Source organism: Parasteatoda tepidariorum, chromosome 2, assembly GCF_982258835.1.
Source record: "Parasteatoda tepidariorum strain Cologne lab strain chromosome 2, Ptep-v5.0, whole genome shotgun sequence".
Taxonomy (NCBI): Eukaryota; Metazoa; Arthropoda; class Arachnida; order Araneae; family Theridiidae; genus Parasteatoda; species Parasteatoda tepidariorum.
In genome coordinates this window covers 76,158,319-76,176,075 of record NC_141756.1, presented here as the reverse complement: position 1 = coordinate 76,176,075, position 17,757 = coordinate 76,158,319, and the positions used below count along the sequence as shown (strand labels likewise).

The 17,757-nt window shown below is 31.2% G+C and overlaps 1 protein-coding gene across 5 annotated transcripts in view; it reads left to right on the top strand.

The window, feature by feature from the left end:
- LOC107437455 (neural cell adhesion molecule 1-A) overlaps nucleotides 1-17,757 on the top strand; it is a 425,122-nt gene that overhangs the window by 394,990 nt on the left and 12,375 nt on the right. For all 5 annotated transcript variants that reach the window (XM_087157544.1, XM_071177694.2, XM_071177696.2 and 2 more), the window contains 7 exons: nucleotides 1,986-2,276; nucleotides 8,107-8,394; nucleotides 11,850-12,167; nucleotides 13,037-13,165; nucleotides 15,299-15,326; nucleotides 15,456-15,547; nucleotides 17,434-17,552. In XM_087157544.1, the coding sequence (XP_087013670.1) occupies nucleotides 1,986-2,276; nucleotides 8,107-8,394; nucleotides 11,850-12,167; nucleotides 13,037-13,165; nucleotides 15,299-15,326; nucleotides 15,456-15,547; nucleotides 17,434-17,552 (1,265 nt within the window). The remainder of the gene's footprint in view (nucleotides 1-1,985; nucleotides 2,277-8,106; nucleotides 8,395-11,849; nucleotides 12,168-13,036; nucleotides 13,166-15,298; nucleotides 15,327-15,455; nucleotides 15,548-17,433; nucleotides 17,553-17,757) is intronic.

Sequence of the window (17,757 nt, the reverse complement as noted above, 5' to 3'; positions counted from 1 at the left end):
CTGATTTAAATTGTTGTAAACTTTACCAGAAGTGCATTCTTACCGTTTTAAAAACTTTACAAGAATTAAATTGAATTTGATAATTTTTTAATTTTGCAAAAATGTAAATCACAGTTTATACATATTAGAAAATTGGAATTTAAATTAATTTTTAATCTAGTAAAGTCTTGTCAAAAATGATTCAATGGAGCAAAAATATTGTGCCACTAATCTCTACGCTCCATAAACTTTAAATTTTCCTCCATTGCGAATTCTAATCTTGGATTTATCAGAACATAGAACTCATCTGAACAGTCACATGACCCGCCTCAGAAGGAGGCATCCGGGAAGACTGAAAACCATCGTTGGAGAACCCTCGAATCGTACGGTGGACCCGGCGGAGCATGGACACAAGGTTTCATGGCCCCGAGTCACGCCCGACAAAAGCAACACTGTCGTTCGACGAACAGAGCTTGTTCCTCGAACAGTCACATGACGCCTTTCTTTCTACGTCAGAATCACCAAGAGAGAGAGCACACGTGACAGAGGGGAGTCTGATGTTAAGGACAGACAAAATAAGGGGAAATATGAGAGCTTGTCCCCGACGTCTCAGGCTTGTCCCTTCGGCCTCCGAAGGGACAAGCCCGGAAGGGATTTTCCAAGTTTTAGTATTCCTTTTCTCATTATGTTCTTAAAAACACTCGGGTCAGTTTGGATTACCCAATTGGTACCATTTAGGGATTTTATGGGAAAGCAGATTTCAAATTTGCCGTATACCATTTCGTTATTTTGGTCGCTTAGCTTCTGCTTTAGCTCTTCTTCTTCCATTTTATTCTCAACGTTAAGGAGTATGACTCTTGGAAATTTCTTTATCGGCAATGAGCACTTCAGTTTGACCCTGGTCTACGATTTCCTCGTGGACTTTCTTCACGTCTTTCTTGGAAACCATTCGAACTACAATCCCGCCTTCCTTGATTGGTCTTATGTTTCTGACGCCAATAGCAAGCGCTGCTGGATCAATGTACTCTTTTAGAGTTTTTTCAGTCTCTTCAGAGGTGCCCGGGACAACCGGACGAACAACCAGCACGTGGTTCGGAGCCACACTAAAGCTTCCAATATTGTTTGCCAAATTGCGGTCAGTTAAAAGCAAGACATCGTGTATAAGAATGCACAATGTCGTTTTAGGAGTGTCGTAAATATTCCCATATATCACAAACTCGCTGAAATTCAGCATCAATGAATACGATGTCGATTCCATCCCAGTGGACAACTAATGGACGTCATTTCCACATCATTGATGACTACGTTTAAAAAGCAGCTACGTTAAAAGCTACGTTAAAATGCAGTTCTCAAACTCGTAGACAGATGGCAGCACTACACGACAACACCGACTCATTCCATAATTCGCTTTGACACGGCAAATATACTTTTCTTGGTCACAATTATCTTCAAATCCTTTGACGTCACTTGTGCAGACATATACCGTAAACCACGCTTGTGATTCTGTTATGAAAACTTTCTAAACTGCTTTTTTAGAGAAAAAGTCTGTAGTGTTTCTTCTGGTAATTCAGTAACCAGAAATTTCATGACATGATTTTTCTTTTTATCAGTGAACCTCAAAACTTCTTAAGTCCACTGGAAAAAATATGAATCTTTCCTTAGACATCTGTAGATTCGCTTTACCGCAGCAACACTTGTACAAACTTGTCTATTATATTACGACAATTAAAAAACCTAATTAATGTAATTTTGGATAAATATTTCTTATATTTTTAGAAATAGATTCAAGCATTTTATTGCATACTTATAAAAAAAACGATAGAATATTTATTACATTGATAAGGAATAGTAATATAATAAATCATATAAAGCTTTTTACCCGTCAAACTTTTATGTATTTCAAGATTTTTACAACACAGCAAAATGCATTCAGAACCAAATTTATTTCAGACGCACTTTCAGATAAATAAAATAGATGAATAAGATTTGATCTAAAATTTTTGCAGTTGTGCCAGAGTTGAAGCTTTTTCTTGGAGCGAATATTCAAGCAGACGCCATAAAGGAAGGGACGGACGTCTTTTTCGAATGCAACGTCAAAGCCAATCCATGGGTGAATGAAGTGAAATGGCGTTTCGAGGGATACCCCCTTTACGGGAATACAACTGCTGGCATCATTGTGTCCAACCATTCCTTAGTTCTTCAAAGAGTTCGAAAAGAACATAGAGGAAGTTATCAATGCATAGCTGTCAATACAGAAGGAGAAGGAAGGAGTGATGAAGTTATGCTGAAAGTAAAATGTAAGTAATATTGATTTATGTCAAGCTTAAATGCAGGAAAATTCTTTCATACTGATATGTTTCATAAAAGTGCATTTATCTTTTCATGCAATACAGATGCTGGGAAGAAATAGTTTAAATTAAATTTCTTATTTTATACATTGTCCCCCATTTATGTCCTACATTCAGACATATCACTCTTGTTTATGTCTCTTGCAAGAATTATAAACAATCACATAATTATTTTCTCCTGCTCTAAACTCCAGAAAAACTTGTGTTTCTTCCTACGAAGAAGTGTGGTGATTAATATTTTCTATTAAATTAAATTATCTCAAGAAAGACTAAATCAATCTATATTACAAAACATCTATGCCATGAAATACCACGAAACATCAATGCCTATAAACAATCTATATCATAAAACAAAGTGAGTCTCTTGGAGTTGAATAATATTCTATTTAGGAGTTTCTTGAAGTAAAACATTTGCTACCCTTCCTGCAATTTAATCAAAAGAAACAATTGAATGAAAGGTTCAATAAAATTTAGAGTAATTGTTAATGCTAGTTTAATTAGAGACTTCTGAATGTCGTTATAATTTTTTTTAATATTTTGTACTGAATTCGTTATATTGCTCAACCGGTTACAACAGATTTCTTTTATGCCCTCCAAGTGGCACATTAAAGTTTTTTTTTCTTCTGAAATTTGAGGTTCAACACAATCCTAAATACTCACTCCCTTGGCGAATTGAATTTCCGAGAGAAACAATGAATTATATTTCGTTCTATTATGCTCCCCAAAACCATTTTTGTTAAAAAAAAATTTAATTATGGGTTTGTTGATGTTAATAGCTTCGAATAAACTTAGATGGTGTAAGATCATATCTAAAAATCATTTAACATTTAGAAAGCTGATAACGTGAGTCGGGAAGAAGAAACTCATTCTTTCCAGAAAAATCCCGAAACAGACCTCAGTCAAAGCCAAGCGTTTTCTGTCATTTGGGGCAAAGAGCATAGGCTTTATTATATATATATATATATATATATAATACAAAAATTAAATACTTTTGTATTAATAAAAGCATTAAAACTTCATTCGTTTTCATAAAATATCTTTGGTAAAGGATAAGGGTAGAAATTCTATTTTGGGACTTCAAGGCTAAAAACATGCCAATGAATAATAATTAGATTTATACTTCGAAGGAGAAGTTATTTTAAGATCCTTCACTTCCATATAAGGAAAGATTAAACGATTTGCTATGAGTAATAAATAATTTTGATGAGGCGTAAGAATACAGAAAAAGGCAATAATGACTGGCCTCTTCACAACTTTTAATCATCCCATATAACGCAGGAGCAATGTTTTTGCGCGTGCTTTTTGTTGTTTATCATGCTTAAATAAAATCCGTCAGCTTAGACGGGATATGTGTCTCCCCCCATCTCCAGATTGGAGGGGGCTGAGATGTATGATTTCACCATCGCTACTAAATAAAAACGATTATACACAGCATGGACTCATTAATCATGCTGCTTTGATTACTAAGTAACTAAAAAATATCGGTGGGGATCCACCGGTATTACAAGCCGCACAGGATTGTGGCTTCGCGGATGAAACTATAATATTGCGAACTAGGCCTAACGTGACTGCTACTTCGTCGAGAAATGAGTTTTTCACCCCCTTGGATTGAAGAAAAAACTTCATTGGACTCCTGAGATTAAAAAGTTGTCGATTGTGAATCGCACTTCCCATCCTAGACACCCGGAAGAAATCGCCTAACTCCGTTCTGAAGGATTCCTTCATCAAAAATCTGTTCCTTATCGCTACTGGAATGCTGATGCCTGGAGACAGACCGTTCTCTTTTGTCTGAGTCTTGAAAGAAAGTGTGACTGTTTTAAGTGCCCAAGAATCACAATTGAAGTGTGCGATTTATGCGGGTTTGTGCTTTATTGAAAGTCCTAATCCAGAAAATGATACTTAAATTTAAATTTTTAAAATGAACTTCTTTAAAAAAAGTTTTGGGGCAAACTGAACATACAACGAACTTTTTTTATGCTCGTTCCTCAATCTGTCACAAATTTTTCGAGAGCGTTTAGTAATAATATATTTGTAATGTGCAAAACCGTACTAAATTCTAGACACATAACCTAGTTTGAATGGCTATGTCTTAAATTGTAACTAAAAGTATATATACTGCACATTTAACAGTTATTCATTTATTATTTACAGTCCAAATCACTAGCACAAAAGTTCAAATGGATTTTAACTCATATCATCTCTTAGAATCTAATATATTTTTGAGCTTTCTAACTTAAAACAAAATGAAAATGCTGTGTAATGCAGTTGGGGAAATAGATGTAATGCATTGATGAAAAAAAAAGTTTTGATTTTTTTTATTTAGTTCTAAAGAATATTTTTAGTTTGAATTCATCGGATGAGATAAAACTGGCAAATATGAGGAGAAAAAATACCGAAATAATTGTTTTCAAAATTCAATTGAAATTTATTCTAGCCAATACGGAAAATGAAGAAAAAAAAGCTTTTTTTAGTTTCATAAATTTCTTTTCCAACTGGAAAGATTGTATCTGATAAAAGGAGGAATTCTTTATTCTACAATGAAAGCAAGAATAGACTATATTGCAGGTGCCAACGCCAGGTCATGCATGAATTTCAAATAACTCTCTGTTATGGACATAAAAATGATTTCCTACATTCTGATTCAAAAAGGAATTCTTCGCAGTTATTGCAACTATGACATGTTGTTCACAACATTCAGTCACTGAAAATCATTTTTTCTTGATGTTTATTCAGTGTATTGGTTATAAAAGTTTCATGCCCAAAAAATGTGTTATTTTATGACAGTTGTAACATTTTTATATGTTCTCCAGTGAAAGAAATCTTTATATGTATTTAAAAATGCGCATTTTCTAGCAAAAATTTTAAATTGATTATATCAAAATTATGACATTTTCTATTAATTTTTCTCAGAATGCATTGTTTTTATAAAATTAAAAATATAAATATTAATTTTCAAATCTAAAAATATATATATATAAAATAAAAAAAGGATTAAGATTCTCGGAGTTTATGAATTTAAATATTTGCCCAAAAATGTTAAAGAATTTACATTTTGTAAAAATAACAAGATTTTTTAAAATATTTTTGTGTTTATGAATCATTTAAAAAGTACCAAATTTATTTCAGCAGCAAAATCCTACATAGTAGATTTATGGATAATTCCAGTTTCATATTGTCTGGAAAGAAACAGACATTCTTTATTTTACTATGAAATCAAGAGTTGCCTAATGTAGGGGCCAATTTTTTATGGCCCGTTATGGTCATAAACGTTATAGTCATAAATATTATTTTTACATCCTGTAACATAACGAAATTTTCTGAAGCTCCTGCAACTTTGACATATTGTTGTCCAGGAGTTCCCTTGTTTTCTGGATAGGGTTCAAAATTACAAGGCAATGGAGTTGAACATCAGTAGTCGTAAACCCATAATTTGGTCGGCTGTTCAACGACAGTTATAAAATAAATTAAAATATAGTAGTTACGAATCGTATGTTTAGCAAAATGAAAAAAAAAAGAAAATTATTGTCAAAAAAACTTTTGAAGGTTCATTTAAATTGCTGTGCAATGTGATATTACATAAAACCTTTAATGATACAGGGTATTCTGTAATTACCGCCCTCATATTATGGGCACATTTGGAGCCAATTTTGCTTTAAACTTAAAAAACGAAAATACTGTAAATTCTCTCAAATCTCTATTGAGTATAGTAAGATTAAGAGAACTGATTGTGTGATTGAGTGAAAAAACAGGAGCTCAAAGTTGTGTTACGACCTCATTTTTTTAAATTCATTTTTGACAAAGATTTTAGAAATATGTATTATCAACGTTTAATTATGGGCGCACTTGTAAAGATTTGCTCTTAAAGTTAAAAAAAAAAAGTAAAGCTCCATAAAACTAAAAAAACTGTTTTTAATTTTAAAAATAACTTTTAACACGTCTAATACTAGTATAATTTTGTATTCTACCACTTTGATAACTAAGCCAATAATATAAAAGAATCTATATTTCATGAAATTATAAAGCTTTTCTCTTTCGTGTTCGAATTGTTGGTAACGTTACTAAACTATTTCAACTGAAAATAGGAACATAATATTCTAGAGTAAAATAAACATTCCGAAAAATAATTCAATTTACATAAAATCGATATATTATTTTCGCTGGAATCCAAGCATTACTATAAACAGCCAGAGAAATTCAGCTATATAAAATTTGGTTTTAATATTGGAAATTTACTATTACGATGAACTTCATAGAGAGTTATTGAAATCTAGTTATATATTTTGAAGGTATTATTGATTCACGTTTTCATGAAATATACACATAGTTTGAATGAAGTTTTCAAAATAATATTTCCTGTTATAATTTTAACAGAAATATTTTATCGGATTCTAGCTTTCTTCTAATGGATTATATTGGAAGTAAATTGCTAAATGGCCTTAAGTAATATGAGAGTAAATTATAGCAACAAACGTCTTTTAAAAATGCCAACCAAATATTTCAAGACAGCAATTTTTTAGATTTTTGTAATATAGATAAAATCATCGTTTTGAGATGTACAATGTGCTCGGTGCCTTTGATCTAATGACCGGATCTTCACCTACCAGGACTTATTCTTAATAATTCGAGATGGTGATATCATATACTCCAATTGATCTGTGCAGACGATGTTTTAAGTTACGAAATAAGACACAAAAAGGCACTTTCTCTGACTTATGAATTAGGGTTTCTGACTCTTAAAATATTGGGGTTAGGCACAATCTGGGAAATATGGTCCCAATAGTTCAGTCAGAGAGCGGTCTAATGCTTACACCACTTAATGTTAGTTTTGCTCCTTCGTATTTCGTCACATCTCAAGAACTTTCTAAGGGATTTGAAAAAAGTTCTGTACTCCTTGTCCAAAGGTAATTCCTTGGGGAAAACAACTTCATATAAATTTATATTTATCAATATAAATTACTACTTTTTATTTTTTATTTCATAAAAGTTGAAAAATTTTTGAATTGTACGTATACAATTTTTTGCATCATTTTAAAGAATGTAATTTTAAATGACAAACTACGTAATTTGAGAGAAATTCGGATAGGATTATGAGAAATCTAATTTTAAAAATATGTTTTTCTTTACGACTTAAGACTTACTCAAATCAGGGCTTTATGAAACAAATCATTAAACAATTTTTAAATCCCAGAAAAAACATTACAGCAGAAAATTGGGCCAAATGCTGAACCATATTATAGATAGAATAATATTTCGGTACAAATTTACTGAATCAATAATAAGGTGCAAAACTTTATTTCCCTTCAAGTTTAACCATAGTAATCAAGTTTAAGAAGCACACTTATAAAATTCAACGTAATGCCATATTAATATTTAAGAAAATTCGACCAATATAATGGTTCTAATTTGAATGAAAAGTTATTTCTTCATGCATATAATATACTTTAAAACAGAAAAGCTGTGTATGTAATCTATAGAAAGAACTCCACTTGCCATTCACCTGGACCAGTGACGGTGACTATGAGGTTGACGAAACTACAAATGGTTACAAGAGTTGATATTTGACAAGTTGAAGTGATAAAGGGAGTTAGGGGAGAAAAAATCTTCTCTCTGTGAAATGCGCATTTTTTTTTCCATAGCATGACCTTAGGATGACCTTAGACGTTCTGGCAAGGGGATTTTTTTCCGTAAATAAACTGTACATATTAAATAAAAGAACAGTGTACAAGATTAAATAAAAACACTGAACCAGAAAAGTCTTAAAACCTGTCATTCATTTCAGATGCTCCCGTTTGCCGGCATGCAGGAGTGACCGTACATGGGGTGGCTCGTTACGAAGCTTTGAATGTCAGCTGCGAAGTTGAAGCAGACCCACCGCAAGTCAAATTCAAGTGGTCCCTTAACAACACTGTTGAGAACGTTGATATACCACCTCAATCAACAAATATGACCGTCAGCACGATAACCTACACGCCACGAACTATGCTAGGTTACGGGGCACTGTTATGCTGGGCCCAAAACAGCATTGGCCATCAAAAAGATCCATGCCTTATTAGAATTATTCCAGCAGGTAACTGATTTAGTAATCACTATTAAATTTAGATTTTTTTTATTAGGAGCAGTAATTAACTATATTTTCATCCCACTGGCCGGTAGTATTATCAACAAGAATAAAAGTAACTAGTACATTTAAAAAATACTTGAAATAAATCTTATTGCACGTTTTAGTTTTATTTTTAAACGTGTTTGGTAATATGAAAAGAAAATAATAAGAAACTGATACCGTTTATGTGTAAAAAGAAAACAGTAAAAGATTTTTTTTATTGGATTTAAATTATATCTAAGTGGGCAGCGGTACATGGATTTCATCAGTGAAAAAATATGATATTTTTCTGTAAATAAAGAATGTAAGTAATTTTTTACACTTATATGATTTCCTGTTTTCTAACGACAAAACTACGGTAGTTATTGGTAATTAAAGAGTCTTTCATGTAAAATAATGTGATGAATTTATTAGTCTAATCAGAAAGATAATCCATCGAATCCATATTTTGCGTAATGCCTGATATAGGAAGTTTTTGATCTTGAAAAAATAGAAAACTATGGAAGCCTTCCATTTAAGAGACAGTTCAATTACAATCAAAATTTCCACTTACAAACTTTTCAAATTTTAGAATCTTATTTTGGAGCGCCCCATTATATGCTATGAGGGTCATGTTTTATGACAAAATGCAGGATTGTTCTATGTGACTGGCACCCATTAACCAGAAACTGAAAGTGTGAAGCCGCCAATGTGGCTTGAATCTTGGTCTTGTAGATTAAAAACGTAGTGCATTTAACCACTATATCATCATGGTTCAATAAAAGCTCTATACCTCTGCAATTTCAGCTTGTTTTCATTAAAAAAAATAACAAAACTCTTCTTTGCATTTTCCATAATAATCGGTAAAGATATAACATGATAAGTAATAAAAAATAATTTACAATTATCCTAGTTCCATGGTTGTTTGAAGAAGAATTTGTAATTCATAACTGAAGTATTAAAAATAGCTACTCTGTTCACATAATTTCTAATCCTTATGCATTGCGATAATAAGTTATCGATCTTCTTGTAGCAATTCATATCGTTTTACTTAATTACTTTTACGATTGCAATGACTGAGACTCTTTTTTCATATAAATGAACTTTTTCTTCATAAAGAAATATTTTCCCGAAAGTTAAAAAAGGAAAGAAGAATATTTTAAATTAAAGTTGTTTTCAAACCTTACGAGAATTAATTCAAATTTTATTCCGTGAATAAGTTGGATAACCCATGTTGTATAAAATTGTTGTTAACCCATGTGGTATTAAGGTGTATAACCCACACGGGTCTTAAAGCTTGCAAATATACTCAGCTAAACAAAAAGAAATCTAAATCATATTGAGTTTTTTATACAGGAATCAACACAATAAATTACATTGTTTTTCCTTCACTCATCTATAATACTATACTCTTGATATTTATAAAACCGAAATGGTTTAAAAGATTGATCACTCACTTCCTGTTTAGGTATTTCAGACGCTGGCTAGTTCAGAAAGTAAAACTTATACTTTGTTTCTTATTCATTACTATTTGTTGAAGTTTTTATCTCGGAAATTTGCTGCAATTTAAACAATGAACAACAAAACGTAACAAAATAGCTAATCTTTTAATCCTGAAGAAATTTTATATAATCCTTGGGTTCAATTAAGATTGAAAGAATGTTCAAGTAATATAATATGGTCCAAAAATCTCGATAAGGCTCCAACATTCAACCGATTTTGAGTGAATAAGGGTTTTCAATTTAAACGTGGAAATGAATCATCTTTATGCATTATTGAAGTTTTAGCAAACATTTTCAGCTAATAGAGATCGAATCCCACGTGGTGTTTAACTTAATCATATATTTCCTGTGGATACATGTTAAAGCAAAAAAATTAAAATTACTAAAATATTCTTATTTGCCTTCACAGTGGCATAAACCTCTGTATTGATCTCCAACATTTAGCCGTATGCTTGCAAAAAAATTCGTTTCCAAATATTGCTCTTTATAAACTTGCTTGTTTTTAAAAGCAAATACGTCTAATTCCACAAGACTTAATTAAATAATTGCACTGCTAAAAGAAAGTACTTGAATAATGGTCGTTACTTCGAAATTTCTTGGATCGCTTAAACTTAGTATGTTTACCAAAGTTGCGTCCTGCTGTTATGAATTTCCATCAAAAATTAGCTATCAAATTGTGTTAACGCGAACTCTGAAGAAGAACAACGAACTGTTAAAACATGAGATATAATTTAATTTCGTTAATCTTTGACTTATTTTCTTTTCTAAGTTAAGTATTATTTTGTGTTCAAGACAGTAATAAATTAGCGATGCCCGTCTTTGTGAGCGCTAGTTCTGTAGCGTGGGCGTTCTGAGAAGTAATTTTTTTAAACAATGCCTAAATTTATATCCAGTATCAATTTAATACAAACATAATATATTTGTAAAGATAAAACTATTTGATTTTCGTCAACGGTAAATGCAAGTCATAACATAAGATCTCAAGTCCATTTTGTTTTCTCGATGTGTGATAATGTTTTCTTTTTACACTATTGGTTAACTCTCCATTCAGTATCCTTATTTGATCTTATTTTGTGTGCAAGACAATAACAGATCTATGATGTCCTTCACAGTGCGGACTAGTTTTGTAAGTTTTGCTCTCTGTGAAGTATTTTTTAAACAATGCATTGGTTTATATCCACTAAAGATTTAATACAAACGCAATATATTTGTAAAAATGTGTTTTTAAACTATTTAATTTTCGTTTACGGTAAATAAATATTACCATGAACTGAAGATCTCAGAGCTATTTTGTTCTCTTGATATTTGATAGCTTTTTGTCTTTATAACACTATTGCTTTACTCATTTTCATTTGGTATTACTTTTTTCTGTAACACAATAATAAATCTGAGATGCCCATCACCGTGTAAGATGGCTCTGTAACTTGAGAGCTCTTTAAAACTTGACTTGTAACTTGAGTGCTCTCTTTTATAAAACAGTGCATCTATTTATATTCAGTACGAATTTAATACAAGCTACAAGCATAATTTACTGTGAAAAATAAAACTACTTGGGTTTCTTTTACTGTAAATAAATGTAACCAGATAACATCTCAAGGCCATGAGTGATAGTGTTTTCCTTTTTACACTATTATTCAACTCTCCTTATTTGATCTGTAAGACAATTATAAATCTGCAGTGTGCACTAGTTCTGAAGCTTTGACGCTCTGTGAAGCATTTTTTTTTAATCAATGCATCTATTTATATCGAGTAAGAATTTAACACAAACATAATACATTTGCAAAAAATTTGTTTTTAAACTATATAATTTTCGTTTACTGTAAATAAATGTTACCACACAAGATCTTAAGGGTATGTTATTTTCTCGATATGTGATAATAGCTGTTTTCCTTTTTACATTATTGCTTAACTCTTCATTCAATATCCTCATTTTCTTATTAGGACCACCAGAGTCTGTAAAGAGTTGCGTGGTATCAAATCAGTCAGTTTCCTTTTTACTCGTCGAATGCGAAGCTGGTTACGACGGTGGAATGAAACAATCTTTTCATCTAGAAGTATATAACTCCGCTGTAGAACACCTTCAGGCAAACGAGTCTCAACAGGATATGCCAGTATTTCAAGTTGGCAACTTGCCAGCTGCTACATCTTTTATTCTAGTCCTCTATGCATCTAACGCCAAAGGAAGAAGTAATTCTGTAGCCCTTATGACAAACACATTAATGCCAGCAGAGAGAAGAACAGATAAGGAAACCACAAATGGTAACTTCATTTTCCTGAAAGTTTGCTTTTTAAGATGATTCACCTGTGGCAATATCATTTATGAGCTGATGCAAAATAAAGTGACGAATTTCCCTTGGTTATTTAAGAATGCATTGTATAGATATTTAATGGAATTTGATTATTATTTAAGAGTTTTAGTTTTCGCCGTTTGCACCGAAGGAAAAAACAAACGTTCAAATGTGTTTTCTTATATGAAGAATATATATTTAATTCAAGTCAATTATGAATCATAATGAAAAATAATGTTAAAATTTTGCTGGTCTGTAAGAGGGGTTTAAAAATAAAAATCCAGGTGTTGAGAATTCTTGGCAATTTAATCCATATTTCCTTGTTGCTCTATGCAGAACACGTTATGAATAGAAGGAAGAATCATGCAGGAAAATATTCCTTTTAGGTGCTGTAACTCAAAGCTGTAGCTTTCATTAAAAACTGTAGATTAAAAAATATATTTATTGATAAGTCTGAATTAGTTATGAAAATTTTCATCATGGTTTAGAGAAGTATTAATAGCATTTAAGATAGTCTCTTTAGCCATTGGACTTAACACGTTTTGGATTAATAGATGTTAGATATTTTTTGCAAAGCAGCATATCTAAATCATGTGTGATGGGAATGTTGCTCAAAATGCTGCCCATCAGTAGCATTTTGTTACTAAACAAAGTAGTGATAAATGCGCAATAAGTGTACAAAAACAGAAGACATTTTTACTTTCTACAAATAATTTTCATGATGATTCTTTTTTTATTTATTTAATTTTTTACCCGCCACTAAACTGTAATACTGCAAATATATTCTTAAAAAGGGATGAAGAAATTGACACTATCATGTAATCTATTCATTTTTTTCAGATCCAAAGGAAGAAGTTACCAACATTAGTCCAATTTTAGCAGTTCTTATTGGAATTGTCGCAGTTCTCGTCATCTTGGCTATTGTAATTATCATTATCATGCGAAGACAGGGAACCGATCCAGAGAAACGTAAGTACAGTGTATCCATCATTAATGTTGGAAATTATGATAAGTATGAGTCACAAAATGTGTAACAGAATTTCAGGAAAATCGGGTTGTGACTTATTAAAATGTTAGTAATTTTACAAATCAGAAAATTTAGTTCCTGAAACTACCACTAGATGGTGCATTTCCTTACAACTTGACTTTGCAGATGACCTAGTTTAAATCTTTGTATAATATTATAATATTATTTTTATTATTTTGTTTTAATTTACCATCTAAGTAAAGTTAAATAAATGAGTGTTTAATTATTTTTATTTGTAAATGGATTAGTTAAGAGAAAAACTTAATAACATTTACTACAGGTGTGTCAAAAATCTTATATAATAGAAATGTTTATTAAAAATTTCCACCACTTGTGAAAAAAAAAGTTTCTCTTTACTCTCAAAGCGAAACATTTTATTAAAATTAATGTTAAACCATTGCTTTGAATTTTAATAAACAATTGAAATAAAAACTTTTATTTTTGAGTAACTTAATTATTTAAAGTTGGAAGATTATATAAAATCAAATATCGATGTTTTTGTAAAAGAAATCAAGATAATATTGCATTCATCTGTATCTTTAGGCTTTATGATATAGACTGAAACTCTTTGAACTGGTAAATACAAAGCATGTCTGAAACAATAGTACTTTTTTTGTTCTACCGCCATCGCAACGATAGAGCCGCAGTTTCGGACAAAACGCGCATGCGTCTCCCGACTATCCACTTACGCCATTTTGGCTGGATTGTGCTGAGCTTTCGCGTGTTTATATGGTGTTAATGTCAAAATGTCAAAGACCATTGCTGATCCCAATGTATTACCTCACAAAAATTGAAAGTATTTTTGAGGTATCAAGGTTGATTTGAGGTTTATTCGAAGCAGATTTCAAAAACAACCTTAAAAGATCAACCTCGTGTACAATCAAGGTGTGTGAAGTTGTTTCATTTACACTAGAGGTTGTTTTGAGATTGATGAAAATCTACTTTAGAGCAACCATCTTAGGGAGGTTGTTTTTGAGATGTATTTATTATTTTTGTTACACTTCAAGCAAATACGTATATTTGAGGTGTGAATAATAAATTACTATCTAAAATAAAACTACTTTTGAGTTATATATGAGGTTGATTTTGTGAGGTATAAATGAGGCTGAAATTGAAGTTTATGAATGAGGTAATTTTTAGTGCAAAACATAATTTCCTTTTCTGAATCATATATATTTTTTTTACAACTGTTAACCTCAAAAACACCTTATTTTCTTGTAAGGACTCTGTAATACGGTTTCTTGAAGCCGAGATGTTTCATTATCTGAAATTTGAGAGAACCCATCTGAAATTTGAAATTGAAGAGATTAATGGTAAAAATATAATGAGTGATGTAATGATCAAAAGCTAGGTTTGACAATTCACGAATATCATGCCAAAGCAGGGATTGGGTAACCTTCTGTTGCCAATGATTGTTCGGTTAAAAAAGAGGAATGGGTAAATGATCGCAGAAAGAATGCTCTGCGATGAGTTTCCCTAAATTTAAAAAAACTGCTTTGCGTCTCACAAATCGACAACGAAGCAAAGAATGGTAATCAGAATTTGCTGCTTCCGCTGGCAGCAAATTCTTTTCTTTAAAGAAGGAAAAACAAGTTGATTTCTAGTTAGGATAAATGCCTGAGCGATGTGGGTAAATATTCTGAAAAATTGTTTCCGATGTGATCAGTTGGCAAAAACTGTTTGCTTGCGCCTCAAATCATATACTGTGAACGCATATACTGTATGATATAATATATCTTATAGTCAAATATAATTAGTGTAGTTTCCCGTTTTACAAAAAAATAAATAATTTTTGATAATTTTTTTTTGTTTATTATTCATAAAGTTACAAATATTCTTTGAAAATATACTAAAACAAACTATTTAATTTAAACAAATAAGTATATTTCACTTTAGGACATTTAGAGTTAAAAAAATTTCTTTTGATCATTTCTTTTTTAAACATATGTAATGAAACTCTTACATATGTTGGAATTTTTGAGTTTGAAATTTTTGGGAAAAACAAAAGTTGATTATTTATGTTTTGATGAAAATGTTAAAATTTTAACTTACGATGTTTGGATTTTTATTTTCAGGACCTCCAACTCAAGAAAATATTATAAAGTAAGTAAAGTTTTTCTGATATTTAATATTATATTAAGTATACAGTTATTATAATATTTCATATTATATTAATTTTCAAAACTAAATGTCTGAATTTGTTTTTAATTACAAGACAATTTTATTTTCTAGATGTGACATGCCGCTCAAAAAGGATACTGATGAAATTCCTGATTCTACCGTTGAAAGTCCAGATGTTATTCCTAATACAAATGAATCACAAGGTTTGTATGTTTTATAAATGAATTAAAGGATAATTAAACTAACCTCAAGACCAGGGAAAGTAGAAAGAAGCACTTCTCCAGATCCGAGAGTATACTTATGCACCCCTAGCAACAATTTCATCTTGACTCCAGTTTGGCTCAAAATTGGGTCAATATTGGTTCTATATGAACATGCACCGAGTGATCGAGATTGGGATGTCTCGATTTCTTTAATATTGCTCCTATACAGGACCAATATCAGCCTTTATGGGGCCGATATAGAGCCTATATTGGCTGGAAAATGAATATAAAATAGCAGGTGAATCTGGAAAATCTATATAGGGCCCATATTGGTTGTAAAGTGGTTGGAAAATATTGGGTGAATCAGATAATTCTATAAAGGACCAATATCAGGAAAATAACGACCCTTTGAACCCTTATTGAGCCAAGATTCTTGAATACCGGTCCAATGAGGGCCTGAGTTATTTTGCTGCCAGTGACGAGATCAGGTTATTTTTCCCACTAAGACTGATTTCCTTTAAAATTCCATCTAAAATCATCACTATAATCAACAACACTTTGCGGTTTGTTATCATTGATTGATTGATTGCAACTGAATATACAGTAATAAAATGTATGTGATATTTATAAAAAAACTGTATCCGGATCAAAACATACAAAATACTAACAAGTAAACCCTTTAACGTAAACTGCCAAATCTACACCCAATTGTCATTTCATCTTTCCCACAACGTCGAAACATAAACCAAAATGCAATACAAGAGTTTGATTAACTAACACCTATGTCAACACCTTATGTCAAAAGAGCTAAACACCTACTGTTGTTTACTTATCAAAATACTCCGTATCAAATAAAATAAAAATAAAAAAATACTCAGGACTAAAGGAGCATATTTAAACCTAAATTCTTATGGGACATCATAATTGACTTCAACTGTCATCCAGTATCGTTCACAACTTGAAACAAACCGTTCCAAATTCAAACAACGCCCAAGCGATTTTGAGCTGTAGTTGTCGTAAGTACTCGTGGGACATGAAGAGAATAATGGTAATTCCTCATCATCAAGCTTAGGTGATCACAACATTGAAGAAGTTAATCGCTATATTGGTAAATAAGATAAATAAAAATTTGAGAATTTAAATACGAAGCAAAACGAAATATAAAGATATTCATGTTAGCAAAAACAGCACTTCATCAGGGGACACACCGCCTTGCAAACATGCTGGAGCTGGAGCCTTTTTGTTGTCCGTGATAAAACCAAATACTGACAGTGCCCTGAAGCCCCATAATGGAAGATAAGATGCAATACCTCAAAAATTCAAAGATTGAAAAGTAAACAAAAATCCAGTAAAACACAATAACACAAGTTAAAATTACACTTAGAAAAAAAAACTGTAACTGACACACTGAAATACAAAAAGGAAGTTACATTTAGAAAAACCAAAATAACGTAAATTGTCAAATTTTTACTACATTAAAGTGAAATTAAATAATACCTGTGCTGACCTCCTTTGAAAAACTTGAAAAAGGCAAAATTCCTGAATCATTAAAATAAAGTGCTGCCATCTATATTCATACGAAACAAAAAATCATATTTTTCACCGCATAGCTATATCGGTAGTTATCTTGATGCGTATATTAACAACGTATATTAACATGCGTATATTAACATTTATTATCCCTAACAAGTACCTATATTTAATTCCATAAACAAGAAAGGGTATTTTAATTTATAAGAATTATTGTTATTGTTTATTTTCTGTGCTAATTCTTCATACCTGCAAATTTAGATGCTATGACCATAGTTTATGTTCTTTTCCTTTTTAATTCGTATAACATATGGTACAGACCTTTTAAAATAATTCAACATACATTTGCTTTTCAGTGTATATATCTGATACAGGGGAAATCACGGAAAAAGATGAAATGACGTATGAATTTTTAAAATCAAGAGACTATTCATACGATTATATCACAGCAGTCCGGTCCAAAAAACAGCATCCTGTAAGTATAAATTAGGAAAGTACAAATTGAAACAATACAAATTAAAACAATACTAATTAAACACATATAAAACTTTAAAAAAGGAAAATTGCTGCATATTGCAGTTTCTAGTTATTTAAATATGTTTTGAAATACATATTTTAATTTTATTTAGAAATAATTAAAGTAATAATGTTAGAGAATTAAAATAACTTCTAGACTATCA